The 19,577-nt window shown below is 45.2% G+C and overlaps 1 protein-coding gene across 1 annotated transcript in view; it reads left to right on the top strand.

Annotated features, from left to right (window-relative positions):
- Positions 1-433: 433 nt before the first annotated feature.
- The window catches only part of LOC308292349 (protein NLRC3-like), a gene marked incomplete at its 5' end in the record, with an annotated part of 30,598 nt that continues 11,454 nt past the window's right edge, over positions 434-19,577 (top strand). Inside the window, 3 exons of the mRNA XM_080734662.1 lie at positions 434-501; positions 16,970-17,070; positions 17,543-19,409. Coding sequence (XP_080590788.1) covers positions 434-501; positions 16,970-17,070; positions 17,543-19,409 — 2,036 coding nt within the window. The remainder of the gene's footprint in view (positions 502-16,969; positions 17,071-17,542; positions 19,410-19,577) is intronic.

Here is a 19,577-nt window from a genome sequence, read left to right as displayed (position 1 = left end):
AATTTGCACAGGACAGATATGACAAATAAATATACACAGAAACGACTGTCAATGACCATTATCCATAATCAAAATAAGTTATGTAATATAGTCAAAAGGCCAGTATTAATTAATTGTATATTTTCTAAAATCTAAAATTGTGAAAATGTCCGATCTCCAAGCTCAAAGCTTGACACAGATGCATTTGTACAGATGAAGAGAAATCATTATGATGATTATGCAAAATAAATGTGAAATCTCAACTGTCACACACATGCACGCTTGCACAGAGACACGTTTTTGTTGTCCTAATTTAAATATAAGTGATTTAATATATAGATGTGTAGCCATTAGTGTGACTAGTTGATGAATAAATGTAATGTTTGATGTTGGTTGTCATGGTGTCAGGGTTGACCAGCAGAGAGCAGTGTCTCCTGTGCCCAGATGTGTCTCCATGAAGAGTGACCAGTCCATAGGAGCATATCTTAACTTCAAAGATGGACACCACTCTACTGATCAGAGGTCAGTAAAACTGTTAGAAAACAACACATGGTTTAGAGTCAGTAGAGGCCACTTTGTCTTGTTTCTATTTATAGATTTATCCAATAAAAAAGTTAATTCTGTCTTCAAAGTAATGTTTTCAATGTTAACATAATCCCTATTGTCCCTTTTCTTATCTTGGGTGATTATTCTAGGAAAAGATCAGATCTGCAAGTTAATAATACATCAGTATGTGTTGAGGTTTGGTGTAGTGAGGAAAAGGAAAAGAGCCATGAAGTAAAGGGTTTAAACCAGTGGTTCTAAAGGTCTTGTCTGTGTGGAGGCCTAACACCTCATGATGTTAGTTTGATTATTTTTTATTGATAATGAGCAGCTTATCGATCCTGCTTATTGAGCCAGGCTTTTATCCAGCCCACTATTTAGCATTTTCTGTTATATTGTCGAAAGACGTGAGACAACAATACATTCTGAAGTTTTTTTTTTTTTTTTTTTTTAATTAGCCACGAGTGAGTGACTTGAGTCTGTCAATGTAAAAAAAAAAAACAATGCTTAAGTACATGTACAGTAGACTAAGATCGCCAAATAGAGACATTTTCTTAACTGCTCACCGTTAAGCCTTATCGGTTACACAACCGCTAACCGTTAAGGAAATGTGTTAAGAAATGCACTATTTTGCACCCATTTAAAAAAGGGAAAATACACCCGTTGTTTCCCATAATAAAGTACTCTATTTACACATTAAAAACAACAGTACGAGGACGAAGAAGAAGAGGAAGAATAAAAATGCTTTCTATAAGAAATGTGTTTTTTACAACAGTAGGATAGACATAATCACATGGCTGTAATGTAATGCGGCTGCAACAGCAGCAGCACGAGACCTAGAACAGATCAACTCCCAATGTGTAAATATGTTAATGTAACAGTCTAATTAATAGTAAATAGTTGCACAAACTGACTCCCAGTTCACTGTAAACACATGGAGATAAGCAATAGTTAGCTGCCTACCGTGTCTACACTGCATTGTGTCTGTCCACTCTTCATCAACCTCAAGCTCACAGTCACACAACTCGTCGCAGATGCGACAGGTTTTGATCCAATGTCTACTGATTTGTGTGACTTTAGGACATTATTTTCTGTTTAACTTTTTAAACAAAACAATTTGCACAGGACAGATATGACAAATAAATATACACAGAAACGACTGTCAATGACCATTATCCATAATCAAAATAAGTTATGTAATATAGTCAAAAGGCCAGTATTAATTAATTGTATATTTTCTAAAATCTAAAATTGTGAAAATGTCCGATCTCCAAGCTCAAAGCTTGACACAGATGCATTTGTACAGATGAAGAGAAATCATTATGACGATTATGCAAAATAAATGTGAAATCTCAACTGTCACACACATGCACGCTTGCACAGAGACACGTTTTTGTTGTCCTAATTTAAATATAAGTGATTTAATATATAGATGTGTAGCCACTAGTGTGACTAGTTGATGAATAAATGTAATGTTTGATGTTGGTTGTCATGGTGTCAGGGTTGACCAGCAGAGAGCAGTGTCTCCTGTGCCCAGCTGTGTCTCCATGAAGAGTGACCAGTCCATAGGAGCATATATTAACTTCAAAGATGGACACCACTCTACTGATCAGAGGTCAGTAAAACTGTTAGAAAACAACACATGGTTTAGAGTCAGTAGAGGCCACTTTGTCTTGTTTCTATTTATAGATTTATCCAATAAAAAAGTTAATTCTGTCTTCAAAGTAATGTTTTCAATGTTAACATAATCCCTATTGTCCCTTTTCTTATCTTGGGTGATTATTCTAGGAAAAGATCAGATCTGCAAGTTAATAATACATCAGTATGTGTTGAGGTTTGGTGTAGTGAGGAAAAGGAAAAGAGCCATGAATTAAAGGGTTTAAACCAGTGGTTCTAAAGGTCTTGTCTGTGTGGAGGCCTAACACCTCATGATGTTAGATTGATTGTTAATTTTTATTGATAATGAGCAGCTTATCGATCCTGCTTATTGAGCCGGGCTTTTATCCAGCACACTATTTAACATTTTCTATTATATTGTGGAAAGACGTGAGACAACAATACATTCTGAAGTTGTTTTTTTCTTTTTTTTAATTAGCCACTAGTGAGTGACTTGAGTCTGTCTATAGTGGCGTTTCCATAAAGCCACTTTTTGTGCATTAACGGCATTTTTCGCAAAATGTTTTTATGGAAACACTTCAAAATGCGAATAAACTTTCATTATCCGCAAAAAAAGTTATCCGCTTGGAGGAGGAGGATTTTGAGCCTTTATCGAATAAACTAAATGCGCATAAGTGAATGGAAACGGGTCAGACAATAAATGCGAATAGATTATGACGTTCTAGGTCCATTTCCCCTGCCGCTTTGTCCATGGTATAGCGTTAGCCCACAAAACAAACCTGTTGTTTGTTACACACGGAGTGACACGGACCATGTGTAAATTCCTCCCGTTTTCACCTCAAGCCATCGGTGGCGAGCGAACCCTTCCTCCTCCCACGGTGTTGCGTGCCTGAAGTGCCCACCCAATCTACAAGCTCACAGGCACAGCAGCTCCCATCCACGTCTCCGCGCCGCGTTGTGAGCTTGCAGATCGGCCACCTGACCTTCCAGAGGACGCTGAAACTTGCACTGTGCAGCGACGCGACCGCGGTTTTCCCGGTGAACCGGTAGCTTTATGTATTGAGAGGAACTCTTGCCAATTTCGTAAGAGACTCGTCGCCAATTGTAATATATTTAAAAGTTATTTGGGGCCATGATGATGACTGATAATCCCTTCTTCCCACTACTAGACAGCGACCGAGTCACAGCAGTCAGACGTGCAGACGGTGCAGTGCTCAGGTTCGGTCTGAAAAAAATCAGCCCGATCAACTCTTGCGATCGTCGCTATATTCGAATGACACCCGCAAATGGAAACATGCTAAATTCGCTTTGTCTTAATGCTTATTTCTGATAATTCGCTTACCTAATTCGATTAAGTTTATGGAAACGCCCCTTATGTTAAAAAAAAACAATGCTTAAGTACATGTACAGTAGACTAAGATCGCCAAATAGAGACATTTTCTTAACTGCTCACCGTTAAGCCTTATCGGTTACACAACCGCTAACCGTTAAGGAAATGTGTTAAGAAATGCGCTATTTTGCACCCATTTAAAAAAGGGAAAATACACCCGTTGTTTCCCATAATAAAGTTCTCTATTATTTACACATTAAAAACAACAGTACAACGAGGAGGAAGAAGAAGAGGAAGAATAAAAATGCTTTCTATAAGAAATGTGTTTTTTACAACAGTAGGATAGACATAATCACATGGCTGTAATGTAATGCGGCTGCAACAGCAGCAGCACGAGACCTAGAACAGATCAAGTACCAATGTGTAAATATGTTAATGTAACAGTCAAATTAATAGTAAATAGTTGCACAAACTGACTCCCAGTTCACCGTAAACACATGGAGATAAGCAATAGTTAGCTGCCTACCGTGTCTACACTGCAGTGTGTCTGTCCACTCTTCATCAACCTCAAGCTCACAGTCACACAACTCGTCGCAGATGCGACAGGTTTTGATGCAATTTCTAATGATTTGTGTGACTTTAGGACATTATTTTCTGTTTAACTTTTTAAACAAAACAATTTGCACAGGACAGATATGACAAATAAATATACACAGAAACGACTGTCAATGACCATACCCATAATCAAAATAAGTTATGTAATATGGTCAAAAGGCCAGTATTAATTGTATATTTTCAAAAATCTAAAATTGTGAAAATGTCCAATCTCCAAGCTCAAAGCTTGACACAAATGCATTTGTACAGATGAAGATAAATCATTATGACGATTATGCAAAATAAATGTGAAATCTCAACTGTCACACACATGCACGCTTGCACAGAGACATGTTTGTGTTTTGTGATTTAATACATAGATGTGTAGCAACTAGTGTGACTAGTTGATGAATAAATGTAATGTTTGATGTTGGTTGTCATGGTGTCAGGGTTGACCAGCAGAGAGCAGTGTCTCCTGTGCCCAGCTGTGTCTCCATGAAGAGTGACCAGTCCATAGGAGCATATATTAACTTCAAAGATGGACACCCCTCTACTGATCAGAGGTCAGTAAAACTGTTAGAAAACAACACATGGTTTAGAGTCAGTAGAGGCCACTTTGTCTTGTTTCTATTTATAGATGTATCCAATAAAAAAGTTAGTTCTGTCTTCAAAGTAATGTTTTCAATCTCAACACAATCCCTATTGTCCCTTTTCTTGGGTGATTATTCTAGGAAAATATCAGATCTGCAAGTTAATAATAGATCAGTATGTGTTGAGGTTTGGTGTAGAGAGGAAAATGAAAAGAGCCTTGAAGTAAAGGGTTTAAACCAGTGGTTCTAAAGGCCTTGTCTGTGTGGAGGCCTAACAGCTCATGAGTCATAACTAGGGATGGAGCTTGTTAATTTTTATTGATAATGAGCAGCTTATCGATCCTGCTTATTGAGCCAGGCTTTTATCCAGCCCACTATTTAGCATTTTCTATTTTATTGTGGAAAGACGTGAGACAACAATAAATTCTGAAGCTTTTCTTTTTATTTTTTATTAGCCACTAGTGAGTGACTTGAGTCTATGTAAAAAAGACAGTGCTGAAGTACATTTCTAAAACGGCTAGTTCCATTCCTTGATTCTTATTGGCTGGTTGCTGTGGTATATGAGACTATAACCCACACCTTGAATCAGTTTATATCAAACCCAAGTGTGTTATTTCTTTCCACAGTGTTCCACAGTGCACCAATTAACTGCACCTGTGTTGTTTCTGCAGCCTGGCCAGGAACTACTTTCTTGTAGCTGGGGACTACTTTCTTGCAGAGCAGACCTTATCACAACAATGTGTTCAGTGGTGAAGTGATTGTTATTTCTGCCAGACTGTAGGCCAAGTGTCTGTCTGTATGTCTGGGTGGATGGATGGGTGGCTAATATAGCAAGCTAACAGATTGACAAGAGCCAAATGTCTTGTGCACACTACCTTAAGGCCAAGGAAGTCAATCCCTGCATTATGTTTATGTTTTCATGGTGCCGCTAAACCAGCCCACTTTACATTTTGGCCTATAAAAAGGCTTTAACCATCGGTCAAAGCCTGAAACTGTAGCCAACCTGGCCTGGTGGAGATATGCTCCCAATGTATGAATGAATGGAACATTGTAAGCGCTTTGAGTTCGCAACTTGTTTAGAAAAGCGCTATAAAAATGCAATCCATTATTATTATTATTATTATTATTACCCCTATCGATATTTGCGTACACGACAACCAGTGCTATTGCTGGTGTACGGCACCAAATTTCCATGGCCCACCATATGGATCCTGTGGGCGTGAAAAATAAGTGGGTGGGCTTTGCATGTTCTCTGGGACCCCATCTACGTATGGACGCCACTTGATCGCCCATCAGCCGTCTGGATGATCTTTTATTCCTTTTTATGTGTTCCTTATTATAACTGCTAGGAATCTTGCAGTTCAAGCACATGTCCACAGTGTGGCAGGCTATTTTCAAAGCTATTGGAACAGCCCACCGTGTACAGACAGAATCACAATCTATTTCCCGTGTACAGTGCATGATCCAAACTTGTGAGGGGCATAAAATCTGTAATAAATCGCTCCAAACATATTGTAAAAATCTAAAACTTCTGTCCATCCATATTCAAAGTAATCCGCATGTAGGCAGTTGTCCTTCACATATTCATATATATTTAATGTATTTATTCCATAAATATTTTTGGGTGAGGGGGGCTCAACCCAATACAGCAGATCTACAAGCACCTCGCAGATCTACAAGCACCTGCCAGGGACACAGTTTGGTTGGCCTGTATAAGCCTTGCTGTCAACACACTACTACACCAACCATCACCTGCCTACCAATCAGGTCACCAAGCCAGGTGTGGTCAATTAGTGCCTGTCTTTTGATCAGTGCCTCCTGCCAAGTGGCCTCAGTCTTTCTTTGGAGTTCACTAGGAGAGAAGCATGTTTGAGCTCAGAGCAAAGTGTGTTTGTTTTCCATTTGGACTTACTGTGTTTTGTTGGTGTGTTTGCAACCAAGACCAAAGGAATAGCATATGCTCATCGTCTAACTTACAGGGCAGTACTGTAGTATAGCCTAGGCATGTTCATGACTAAAAACTAGGGCCCGTGTACACAGTGGATAATCCCATCAACGAGGAGCTACAGGACTGGCGGGAGCCTTGAGCAGCCTGGTGGGGACCCCGGGTTTCCAGGGGGTCCCTGGCTGGTTCCCAAAGTGTGGTTTGGGGACCCCCAGGGTTTCCATGGCTGGTTCACAACAGCCTAGTACATTCATGGCTGGTTCCCAAAGTGTGGTTCGGGGACCTCTGGGGGGCCCTACAGGGTTTCAAAGGGGTCCTTGGCTGGTTCCCAAAGTGTGGTTCGGGGACCTCTCTGGGTCCCTGAGGGGTTTCTGGGGCCTTGGCCTCGGACTGCAGAGTCCGGGGACTACCGATCAGGGACCACCTCCGCTCCTGTCCGACTTTGGGGCCTCAGCCTGGGACTGCAGAGTAGCCAGGGACCCCCTGGAGTTCCGGGGACCCCCGGGGACCACCGCCAAAAAGCTAAAAAATGACCAAATGATCCCCCCAAAGGGGCTGCTCACAGGGAATTCCTGGGGACCACGACTCCTGGTGCTCCGGAACGACGCACCAGGTTGCGCCCCTAGTGGAGGACCCCCCGCCACTGCAGCGCAAATAAAATGCTGTAACTCGATCTAGGAACGACCGGGAGAGCTGGGGCCGGTACCCACGCGTCCGCCTCGGCGGCCCGGAGACGGCCGTTCACCTATTGGCAGACCCCTGCAACTGCAGTCTGCTAAAAAGGCTTTAACTCTGCCCCGGAGCGACCGGGAGAGACGGGGACGGCACCCAGGGGGTCCCCGGCGGCAGGGCCACCGCCTGGGCCCCGAGGGACCCCTGGAGCTCCAGGGACCCCCAGGGACCCCAGCGCCACCGGGAAAAGAAATATGGAAAATACTCAATTAGCCGATCTACAAGCTATTGCTCCGGATCCAGCCTACTGTAGGCTAGTGAAGCCATCTAAACTCTCCACTTCCCTAATCTATTCTCCCACTGTGCTGGACTTGGATGTGCTGGGCTGTGCTGGACTCTATCAGGCTCTGGTGGGCTGTTTTTGGCTCTGGTGGGCTGGGCTGGGCTCTGGTAGGCTATACAGGGCAGTACTGTAGTATAGCCTAGGCATGTTCTGGTGTAGATGGACACTAATATGGGTATAAGTAACTCAGAGTGTACTAATGGAACCAAATGGACCCTACTAATGGAACCAAATGGACCCTAATATGGGTATATGTAACTCAGAGTGTACTAATGGAACCAAATGGACCCTAATATGGGTATATGTAACTCAGAGTGTACTAATGGAACCAAATGGAGCGGCCCTGCCATGAACTAGAAACACCACATAGTGTTGTCTTGTATGCCTGTTTACATCTGCCCACACTCATAATAGTATGTTGGTCCGTCTTTAGAACACGAAGGGTTCCCAGTTCGATCCCGGGCTCCCCCTGAGTTAATGTCGAAGAGTCCTTGAGCAAGACTCTGAACCCCTAACTGCTCCTGATGAGCAGGTTGGTGCCAAGCATGGTTTCCTCTGCCATCGCTGTATGAATGTGTGTGTGTGTGTGAATGGGTGAATGTAATGAATGTGTGTGTGAATGGGTGAATGTAGTGCACAATCTATGTAAAGTGCCTTGGATAAAAGTGCTATATAAATGCACCATTACCATTTATGGGATAGGTCAGGGGTCTTCAATAGGGGGTCCGGCACCCCTAGGGGGTCCTCAGAGCTACTGCAGGGGGCCCTGTTGTAACAGAATGTGTGATAGGAACGTCTTTAGTTCTGTTGTAACAGAATCTTTGTGTGACGGGAACGGTGTACATTACACCCCTATTCTGAGGGAAATAGCAGATCTACAAGCTTGAGCTTGCAGTCCGGCTATTTTAGGCAAAGAGGTTTGATGTAGAAGTAAAACATAAGTGGAGACCAAGTACAGCCTTGTTAAGCATTTCATGTCATGAAAGGTGCTCTACAAATAATGTTTATTACTAGTAAGACGCCTCAGGGCGACATGCGACCTTGCCAAGGTCGCGCCAATTCTTGGCCATTTGGCCAGTGATGTATATCGGACCAGTTACCCATATATGGAGATCCATGTACTGTATATAGTACATCCCTTTCATGCCCATACATGGAGATCCCTGTCTGAACCAGCCACACAGATATGGGCCATGTCTTGGCCATCTGGCCAGTGATATAGTATATATCAATGACATCAGGGATCTTCATACATGGGCATAAAAGGGATTCTGGGAATACCCATATATGGACTTTTACATAGGTGATGTCACCTATGATAGCACCTGTGATGTCACAGTGATGTGTCTGGTGTAGTGATGTGCACCCTGGTCTGGCCTATTCAAGCCAGGTCCAGCCTGTAATGGCCTGGTGGAGACATCTAACTACCCCCCTTCCCTGGTCTATACTCCTACTTGGCAGGACTGGGCTGGACTTAGGTGTACTGGAGCTCTATTGGGCTCCTGTGGGCTGTATTGGGCTCTGGTGGGCTGTGCTGTGCTTTGCTGGGCTCTGTTAGGCTGTATGGGGCATAGCTTAGAAATATTCATGTAAAACTATTGGCTGTGGCGTGCACACAAAATCATGTGGTAACTCAATATGGTTATTGTGAGGCTGAAGATGCTTTCCATCATAGTGACATGCAGAAAAAAACTGTCCATATAGTATGGTTTACATAGAAGTCATGCCTTAGTGTACACGGCCAATAGTTTTACATGAACATGCCTAGGCTATACTACAGTACTGCCCTGTATAGCCTACCAGAGCCCAGCACAGCCCACCAGAGCCCAAAACAGCCCACCAGAGCCTGATAGAGTCCAGTCCAGCACAGCCCAGCACATCCAAGTCCAGCACAGTGGGAGAATAGATTAGGGAAGTGGAGAGGTTGGATGGCTTCACTAGCCTACAGTAGGCTGGATCCGGCTTGAATAGGCCAGACCAGGGTGCACAGGACTGCACCAGACTCCACCAGGCTGCTCCATACTCCAGCCATCTCTGTAGATCCTGTGTACACGGCACTCCTAACTCGAACGGTCAAGGGAAAGGGTCGTTTTAGGCGTCAAAACGGGCCCTTTGTCCTTAAAATGAATAAAAAAAATCTAAAAAATATGTTTTGTTTTAGGCCGGACACACTTTTCATATTTGAAGCATGCCTGATCCGATGGAATGGGTTTCGTGTCTCTCCGACACTTTGAACCCTTTACGATTGCGAAAAAGACACAGAAACCCGGATTTTTGTCCTTAAAATCAATAAAAAAATCAAAAAAAAAAAACGTTTGTTTCACGCAGGAAACACTTTTCATATTTGAAGGATGCCTGATCCGATGGAATGGGTTTCGTGTCTCTCCGACAATTTGAACCCTTTACGATTGCGAAAAAGACACGAAATTTGCACGCCACCTACACGATTACACATTCTTTTGGATAAAATACACTTATTCTGACTTACTTTTTGACGCTGAATCCAACAAACCCGGTCTCGTGTCTCTACGACACTCCTAACTCGAAAGGTCAAGGAAAAAGCCACTGTGATAATAACAATAGTTAAGCCGTACACGATAGGGAGTTCCAATAGAAAAATATAAGCCTCGTGTACAATATAGGCTCGAAGTACACGCGAGCGTACACGCCCCCATAGTTATAATGGGGCGTGTACGCTTGCAACAGGGTGTCGTGTACGGCACCTGTGCCGACTACAATTTCCCAATGGAGGGCAGCAGAGAGCCATTTGTTGAGATCTAATAGGCCCATCCACATGTTTTACAGATCTAATTGGCCCATCCACATGATTTGTAGATCTAATTCCATCAGCAGTTCCCTACCATGATTTGTAGCTCTAAATCCATCACCTGTCACATCCACATGATTTGTAGATCTAATTCTAAAACCAGTCACATCCACATGATTTGTAGATCTAATTCTAAAACCAGTCACATCCACATGATTTGTAGATCTAAACCATACCACAATTTGTAGCTCTAAATCTATCACCTGTCGCATCCCCATGATTTGTAGATCTAATTCCATCGGCAGTTCCATACCATAATTTGTAGCTCTAAATCCATCACCTGTCACATCCACATGATTTGCAGATCTAATTCTAAAACCAGTCACATCCACATGATTTGTAGATCTAATTCTAAAACCATTCACATCCCCATGATTTGTAGATCTAATTCCCACCAGAGCCCATTATTATAGCCTTCCAGAGCCCAGCACAGCCCACCAGAGCCCAAAACAGCCCACCAGAGCCTGATAGAGTCCAGCACAGCCCAGCACATCCAAGTCCAGCACAGTGGGAGAATAGATTAGGGAAGTGGAGAGCTTAGATGGCTTCACTAGCCTACAGTAGGCTGGATCCGGATGTTATAGGCCAGACCAGGGTGCACAGGACTGCACCAGACTCCAGCAGTCTCCACCGGGCTGCTCAAGGCTCCCGCCAGTTCTGTAGCTCCTCGTTGATGGGATTATCCACTGTGTACACGGGCCCTAGTTTCTACATGCCTTAGTGTACACGGCCAATAGTTTGACATGAACATGTCTAGGCTATACTACAGTACTGCCCTGTATAGCCTACCAGAGCCCAGCACAGCCCACCAGAGCCCAAAACAGCCCACCAGAGCCTTTGTGACAGGTGATAGATTTAGAGCTACAAGTTATGGTATGGAACTGCCGATGGAATTAGATCTACAAATCATGGGGATGCGACTAGTTTTAGAATTAGATCTACAAATCATGTGGATGTGACTGGTTTTAGAATTAGATCTACAAATCATGTGGATGTGACTGGTTTTAGAATTAGATCTACAAATCATGTGGATGTGACAGGTGATGGATTTAGAGCTACAAATCATGGTATGGAACTGCTGATGGAATTAGATCTACAAATCATGTGGATGGGCCAATTAGATCTGTAAAACATGTGGTTGGGCCTATTAGATCTCAACAAATGGCTCTCTGCTGCCCTCCATTGGGAAATTGTAGTCGGCACAGGTGCCGTACACGACACCCTGTTGCAAGCGTACACGCCCCATTATAACTATGGGGGCGTGTACGCTCGCGTGTACTTCGAGCCTATATTGTACACGAGGCTTATATTTTTCTTTTGGAACTCCCTATCGTGTACGGCTTAACTATTGTTAACCCCTGTGTATACGGGCAATAGTTTTACATGACTTTGTGTACACAGCCAATAGTTTTACATGAACATGTTCAGGCTTTAGTACTGTACTGTCTCGTGTAGCCCAACAGAGCCCATCACAGCACAACACGGCACACCAGAGCCCAATACAGCCTACCAGAGCCCAATAGACTCCAGCAAACCTAAGTCCAGCCCAGTCCTGCCCAATAGGAGTATAGACCAGGGAAGGGGGGTAGTTAGATGACTCCACCAGGCCATTACAGTGACTTTAATGGCAGACCAGGGTAGACAGGACTGCACCAGACTCCACCAGGCTGCTCCATGCTCCAGCCAGCTCTGTAGATCCTTGCACATGCGATTAACCACTGTGTACACGGGCAATAGTTTTAAGTTTTACATGAACCCTCAGAGGGACACTGTGGGCACTTTGAGAACCACCACGGACCACTTGACAAGCCCACAGTGTCCCTCTGAGGGTCCTCCGACCTCACTTTGAGAACCACCACGGACCACTTGACAAGCCCACAGTGTCCCTCTGAGGGTCCTCCGACCTCACTTTGAGAACCACCACGGACCACTTGACAAGCCCACAGTGTCCCTCTGAGGGTCCTCCGACCTCACTTTGAGAACCACCACGGACCACTTGACAAGCCCACAGTGTCCCACTGAGGGTCCTCCGACCTCACTTTGAGAACCACCACGGACCACTTGACAAGCCCACAGTGTCCCTCTGAGGGTCCTCCGACCTCACTTTGAGAACCACCACGGACCACTTGACAAGCCCACAGTGTCCCTCTGAGGGTCCTCCGACCTCACTTTGAGAACCACCACGGACCACTTGACAAGCCCACAGTGTCCCTCTGAGGGTCCTCCGACCTCACTTTGAGAACCACCACGGACCACTTGACAAGCCCACAGTGTCCCTCTGAGGGTCCTCCGACCTCACTTTGAGAACCACCACGGACCACTTGACAAGCCCACAGTGTCCCACTGAGGGTCCTCCGACCTCACTTTGAGAACCACCACGGACCACTTGACAAGCCCACAGTGTCCCTCTGAGGGTCCTCCGACCTCACTTTGAGAACCACCACGGACCACTTGACAAGCCCACAGTGTCCCTCTGAGGGTCCTCCGACCTCACTTTGAGAACCACCACGGACCACTTGACAAGCCCACAGTGTCCCTCTGAGGGTCCTCCGACCTCATTTTGAGAACCACCACGGACCACTTGACAAGCCCACAGTGTCCCTCTGAGGGTCCTCCGACCTCACTTTGAGAACCACCACGGACCACTTGACAAGCCCACAGTGTCCCACTGAGGGTCCTCCGACCTCACTTTGAGAACCACCACGGACCACTTGACAAGCCCACAGTGTCCCTCTGAGGGTCCTCCGACCTCACTTTGAGAACCACCACGGACCACTTGACAAGCCCACAGTGTCCCTCTGAGGGTCCTCCGACCTCACTTTGAGAACCACCACGGACCACTTGACAAGCCCACAGTGTCCCTCTGAGGGTCCTCCGACCTCACTTTGAGAACCACCACGGACCACTTGACAAGCCCACAGTGTCCCTCTGAGGGTCCTCCGACCTCACTTTGAGAACCACCACGGACCACTTGACAAGCCCACAGTGTCCCTCTGAGGGTCCTCCGACCTCACTTTGAGAACCACCACGGACCACTTGACAAGCCCACAGTGTCCCTCTGAGGGTCCTCCGACCTCACTTTGAGAACCACCACGGACCACTTGACAAGCCCACAGTGTCCCTCTGAGGGTCCTCCGACCTCACTTTGAGAACCACCACGGACCACTTGACAAGCCCACAGTGTCCCTCTGAGGGTCCTCCGACCTCACTTTGAGAACCACCACGGACCACTTGACAAGCCCACAGTGTCCCTCTGAGGGTCCTCCGACCTCACTTTGAGAACCACCACGGACCACTTGACAAGCCCACAGTGTCCCTCTGAGGGTCCTCCGACCTCACTTTGAGAACCACCACGGACCACTTGACAAGCCCACAGTGTCCCTCTGAGGGTCCTCCGACCTCACTTTCAGAACCACCACGGACCACTTGACAAGCCCACAGTGTCCCTCTGAGGGTCCTCCGACCTCACTTTGAGAACCACCACGGACCACTTGACAAGCCCACAGTGTCCCTCTGAGGGTCCCCCGACCTCACTTTGAGAACCACCACGGACCATATGGCTCTCTGCTGCCCTACATTGGGAAACTGTAGTCGGCACAGGTGCCGTACACGACACCCTGTTGCAAGCGTACACGCCCCATTATAACTATGGGGGCGTGTACGCTCGCGTGTACTTCGAGCCTATATTGTACACGAGGCTTATATTTTTCTATTGGAACTCCCTATCGTGTACGGCTTAACTATTCTTATTATTATTACCCTTATTACCCTTATAGGCCTACTACTTATTCTCATGTCATTTTGGACAGTCATGGAGTCACATGTCATTTCCATGGGTTCTGTTCCCAGTCTGGTTCTGTACAAACATTATGGACACAAGACATTAACTATCAGCATCCTTTATTGGAAAAATGTCATCACATGTGCACTGCGCCTTTTCATACGGTACACACACAACACCACCAAAACAATGTCTTGCACGCATGCAAGCACACACGCACAAACGCATGCACACCCACACACACGCACACGCGTACACACACACACACACACACACACACACACACACACACACACACACACACACACACACACACACACACACACACACACACACACACACACACACACACACACACACACACAGCTAATATAGACGAGGAAATAGATTAGAATATCTGTCTGTCTGTCCGTCCGTCCGTCCGTCCGTCCGTCTGTCTGTCTGTCTATCTGTCTGTCTATACAACAAAGTACTTTTTATTACCGTTTCTATTGCTATTTGTCCACACAGTTTTATTCTCTCACAATACATACAAATAAAATGACTTTTTCTTTCACATGATACATTTTTAAACATTTGTATTTTTCCAGAAGTCACAGAGCAGAGTCTCCAACACCCAGCTGTGTGTCTATGAAGAGTGACTGGTCTAAAGGAGAACCACCTAACTTCAGTGAACCTGGCCCTCCACACACACAGTATGTCAATCCTCCTGTACAATATATAACACTATAACATGACAGTAATATCATGTTAAGTTACATTTGCAAATTACTATAAAACAAGACATGTTCATATTCAATCGTTAGCTATTAAGTTAGTGTTCAGTTTGTGAATGAAGTGGTACAAATCACAACAATGTGTTCAGTGGTGAAGTGATTGTTATTTCTGCCAGACTGTAGGCCAAGTGTCTGTCTGTATGTCTGGGTGGATGGATGGGTGGCTAATATAGCAAGCTAACAGATTGACAAGAGCCAAATGTCCACTGCCTCAAGGCCAAGGAAGTCAATCCCTGCATTATGTTTTTGTTTTCATGGTGCCGCTAAACCAGCCCACTTTACATTTTGGCCTATAAAAAGGCTTTAACCATCGGTCAAAGCCTGAAACTGTAGCCAACCTGGCCTGGTGGAGATATGCTCCCAATGTATGAATGAATGGAACATTGTAAGCGCTTTGAGTTCGCAACTTGCTTAGAAAAGCTCTATAAAAATGCAATCCATTATTATTATTATTATTATTATTGCGACCGTAGGTCGCATTTACTACCAAAACCTCCACAGGCTGTCCGTCCGTCCGTCCGTCCGTCCGTCTGTGAGTCAGTCACACTTTTGCCCTGCTCATATCTCCACAACCGTTGCCCCCATCCATGCCAAATTTTGCACACATACTCCTTACCTGCCAAACTACAACCTCCAAGGACCCCCAGAGCTCCAGGGACCCCCAGGTCCCTGGGGGACCCCCAGGTCCCTCCGTGAGTGACACGTCACACGTCACACTTTTGCCCTGCTCATATCTCCACAACCGTTGTTCCCATCCATGCCACATTTTGCACACACACTCCTTACCTGCCAAACTACAACCTCCAAGGACCCCCGGAGCTCCAGGGACCCCCAGGTCCCTGGGGGACCCCCAGGTGTAAAAAATGACCACATGTGCAAAAATGACCAAATGACCACCCCAACGGGGCTGCTCATGGGGAATTCCTGGGGACCACCCACTCCTGGTGCTCCAGAACGGATGCAAAAGTGGTGGCGCCCCCAGTGGAGGACCCCCTCCACTGCAGCTCACATAAAATGCCGTAACTCGGGCTAGGAGCGCCCGGGAGAGCCGGGGCCGGTACCTATTCGTCCGCCAAGGCAACGCGGAGACCCCACCCCTCATTTCTCACATGGCCCCCTTCTAGCGCCACCTACAGGCCCATTTTTGGACACTGCTCCTACAGTTTTTGCCCTAAAATCACGCAAATCGCTACACAGTATGTCTACACTCATCCCATCAACATGAATCTGTCCCATATAGCGCCACCTTCAGGCCGATTTTTAAAAACACATTTTTGGACACTGCTCCTACAGATTTTGCCCTAAAATCACGGAAATCACTACACAGCATGTCTACACTCATGTCATCAACATGGATCAGGAAGATTTTGGAAAAAAACATTTTTGCCCTATTTGGATTAGGGAGTCTTACTGGTTACTATTATTATTATTATAGGCCTACTACTTATTCTCATGTCATTTTGGACAGTCATGGAGTCACATGTCATTTCCATGGGTTCTGTTCCCAGTCTGGTTCTGTACAAACATTATGGACACAAGACACTAACTATCAGCATCCTTTATTGTAAACATTTCATCCCATTTGCACTGAGCCTTTTCATACGGTACACACACAACACCAAAACAATGTCACCACATGACACACACACACACACACACACACACACACACACACACACACACACACACACACACACACACACACACACACACACAGTATGTCAATCCTCCATGACAAAGTTATCTGTCTGGCTGTCGTCATTATGGAAGCAAATTTGACAGTTTTGATGAAAACATTTTTACAATGTACAACTGGACCATGTGTTTGTAGTATGCCGAGCAGTTGCTGTCATTTGTGTTTGCATACTTATATTAAGTATGTTTCAGGCCATGGAGTGATATTGATATTTATTGATATGTATTGATAAGTCATTGTCTATATTCGTAATAAGTTGTCTATTCATATCCACAGAGAGAGGAAGAGGAGTGGTCGTGTTGTGACAGAGCAGGCGTCCAAGAGATCCAGAACCACACCTGGACTGAAGACACCCAGTCAGACCAGCAGTGGACACAGTAAGACTGGACACAATGTACATTAATTAACACAGTTAATAACTGAAATGTTTGAAATGACAGAAGACATTGTCAGACTAAATGTCCACAATGTGTCATCAGTATCCATGTTGAAATAATGATGCTAAACATGTATCAACTCTGTATGAAAACCAGTGATCCACTGTTGTTTCTTTAGTCTGTTTTTCTTAGTTTTATTAACCACTTAAACCCCTTATGTTGTTTAGTGGAGACCCTCAGGGCTCTATACTAGTGTATTTTCTGCTTTCACTCAACATGAAATATCCTCGCTGAAAATAGCAGATCTACAAGCGTATAGATCAGCTTGTACACTTGTAGATCTGCTATTTTCTGTCAAAGTTTTCCCCAGAATACGGAAGCTGGGGTTTAAGTGGTTAAATTAATAATTTGCATATACAGCAAGTTATAAATTCAACTGAATGTTTAAAATGTCTTCATTGTCTTCTCATAGCAGGTGTCAGTCCGCAGGAGGTTCTAAAGGTTTATAAGGTCGGTTTGAACCGTCTTGATCGTGTGACATACGTCACTGAAGTGCCCTCCCTCAGCAGCATCTACACAGAGCTCTACATCTCAGCGGGAGAGAGTGAAGGGGTTAATACCCAACATGAGGTCTGGCAGCTTGAGAAAGCTTCCAAGAAGAAGACTCTCCATGACCAACCAATCAAATGCTGTGACATCTTTAAGCCCCTCCTCCTTGGCAGAGACAAACCCATCAGAAGAGTTCTGACCAAGGGCATCGCTGGCATTGGGAAAACATTCTCTGTGCGTAAGTTCACTCTGGACTGGGCAAGGGGTTTGGAAAATCAAGATGTCATTCTCCTGGTTCCCTTCTCATTCCGGGAGCTGAACTTGGTCAGAGATGAGCAGCACAGTCTTCTCTCACTGATCCATCATTTCCACCCAGAATTAAAGAAGGTCACAGCAGAGCAGCTCACTGTCTGGAAGGTTGGCTTCATCTTTGATGGTCTGGATGAAAGCAGGTTTCCGCTGAAATTCGAGAACATTCGCATTGGTTCTCATGTCTTCCAAGAGAATAACATTGTTTCTGATGTCACAGTGACATCATCAGTGAACTTGCTGTTGACGAACCTCATCGAGGGTAATCTGCTCCCCTCAGCCCTCCTCTGGATAACTACCAGACCTGCAGCAGCCAATCAGATCCCTCCTGATTGTGTTGACATGGAGACAGAAGTACGAGGGTTCACAGATCCCCAAAAGGAGGAGTTCTTCAGGAAGAGATTCAGTGATGATGAGAAACTGGCCAGCAAAATCATCTCACACATGAAGACATCAAAGAGCCTCCACATCATGTGTCACATCCCAGTCTTCTGTTCGATCACCGCTACTGTTCTGGAGGACATGTTGAAGACAGACGAGAAAGAACAGCTGCCCACGACCCAGACTCAGATGTACAGCCACTTCCTGTTGGTCCAGACAAAGAGGAAGAATCTGAAGTATGACGAGACACACGAGGCAAAGAATGAAGACAAGAAAAAGAAAGCAAACAAGATGCTCAAGGCCATGACAAAGGAGAAGAAGTATGATGAGCTCATGGAGAAGGACAGGGAGGTTCTTCTGAAGCTGGGCAAGCTGGCGTTTGAACATCTCGAGAAAGGCAGTGTCATGTTCTACCAAGAAGACCTGGAAGAGTGTGGCCTTGATGTGAAAGAAGCCTCGCTGTACTCAGGAGTGTGCACAGAGATCTTCAAAGAAGAGACTGTTCAATCTGAGAAAAAGGTCTACAGCTTTGTTCATCTGAGCATCCAGGAGTTTATGGCTGCAGTCTACCTGTTCCACTGTTTCACACAGAAGAACACAAAGGTACTGGAGATGTTCCTGGGAGGAGGAGGATACTCGCTGACCCTGGAAGACTTCCTGAAGAGTGTCATGGTAAAATCCCAGAAGAGTAAAAATGGCCACCTGGACCTCTTTGTCCGCTTCCTTCATGGCCTCTTACTGGAGTCCAACCAGAGTCTGTTAGGAGGTCTACTGGGTCAGCAAAAGTACAGTCCAGAGAGCATCCAGATAGTCATTAACAACCTGAAGAAGATGACCACTGAAGATCATCCTATCTCTCCTGAGAGAATGATCAACATCTTCCACTGTTTGATGGAGATGAACGACCACTCAGTACTTCAGGAGATCCAAAAGTACCTGAAGTCAGGGGACAGTCTGTCTCCATCCCAGTGTTCAGCTCTGGCCGCCATGCTGCTGATGTCAGAGGAGGTTCTGGATGAGTTGGACCTGGACAAATACAAAGCATCAGAGGAGGGGCCATGGAGACTGATCCCAGCTGTGAGGAACTGCAGAAAGGCTCGGTTAGTAGTCATGTGAATAGAAATACCCTAGAGTCAATCTGACATTACAGTATACACTATAATTAGAAACTAAGGTTGACACAAAAGTTAGAAACTAAGGTTGACACAAAGGCTCCAATAATACTGTCTGTGTAATAGGGACTGGTGGTATTTTGTGCAAAGCCCACA

Source organism: Nannobrachium achirus (genome assembly GCF_963921795.1).
Source record: "Nannobrachium achirus genome assembly, chromosome: 10".
Classification (NCBI taxonomy): domain Eukaryota; kingdom Metazoa; phylum Chordata; class Actinopteri; order Myctophiformes; family Myctophidae; genus Nannobrachium; species Nannobrachium achirus.
The sequence above is the reverse complement of the archived record's forward strand: the minus strand, read 5'-3'. Positions and strand labels throughout refer to the sequence as shown.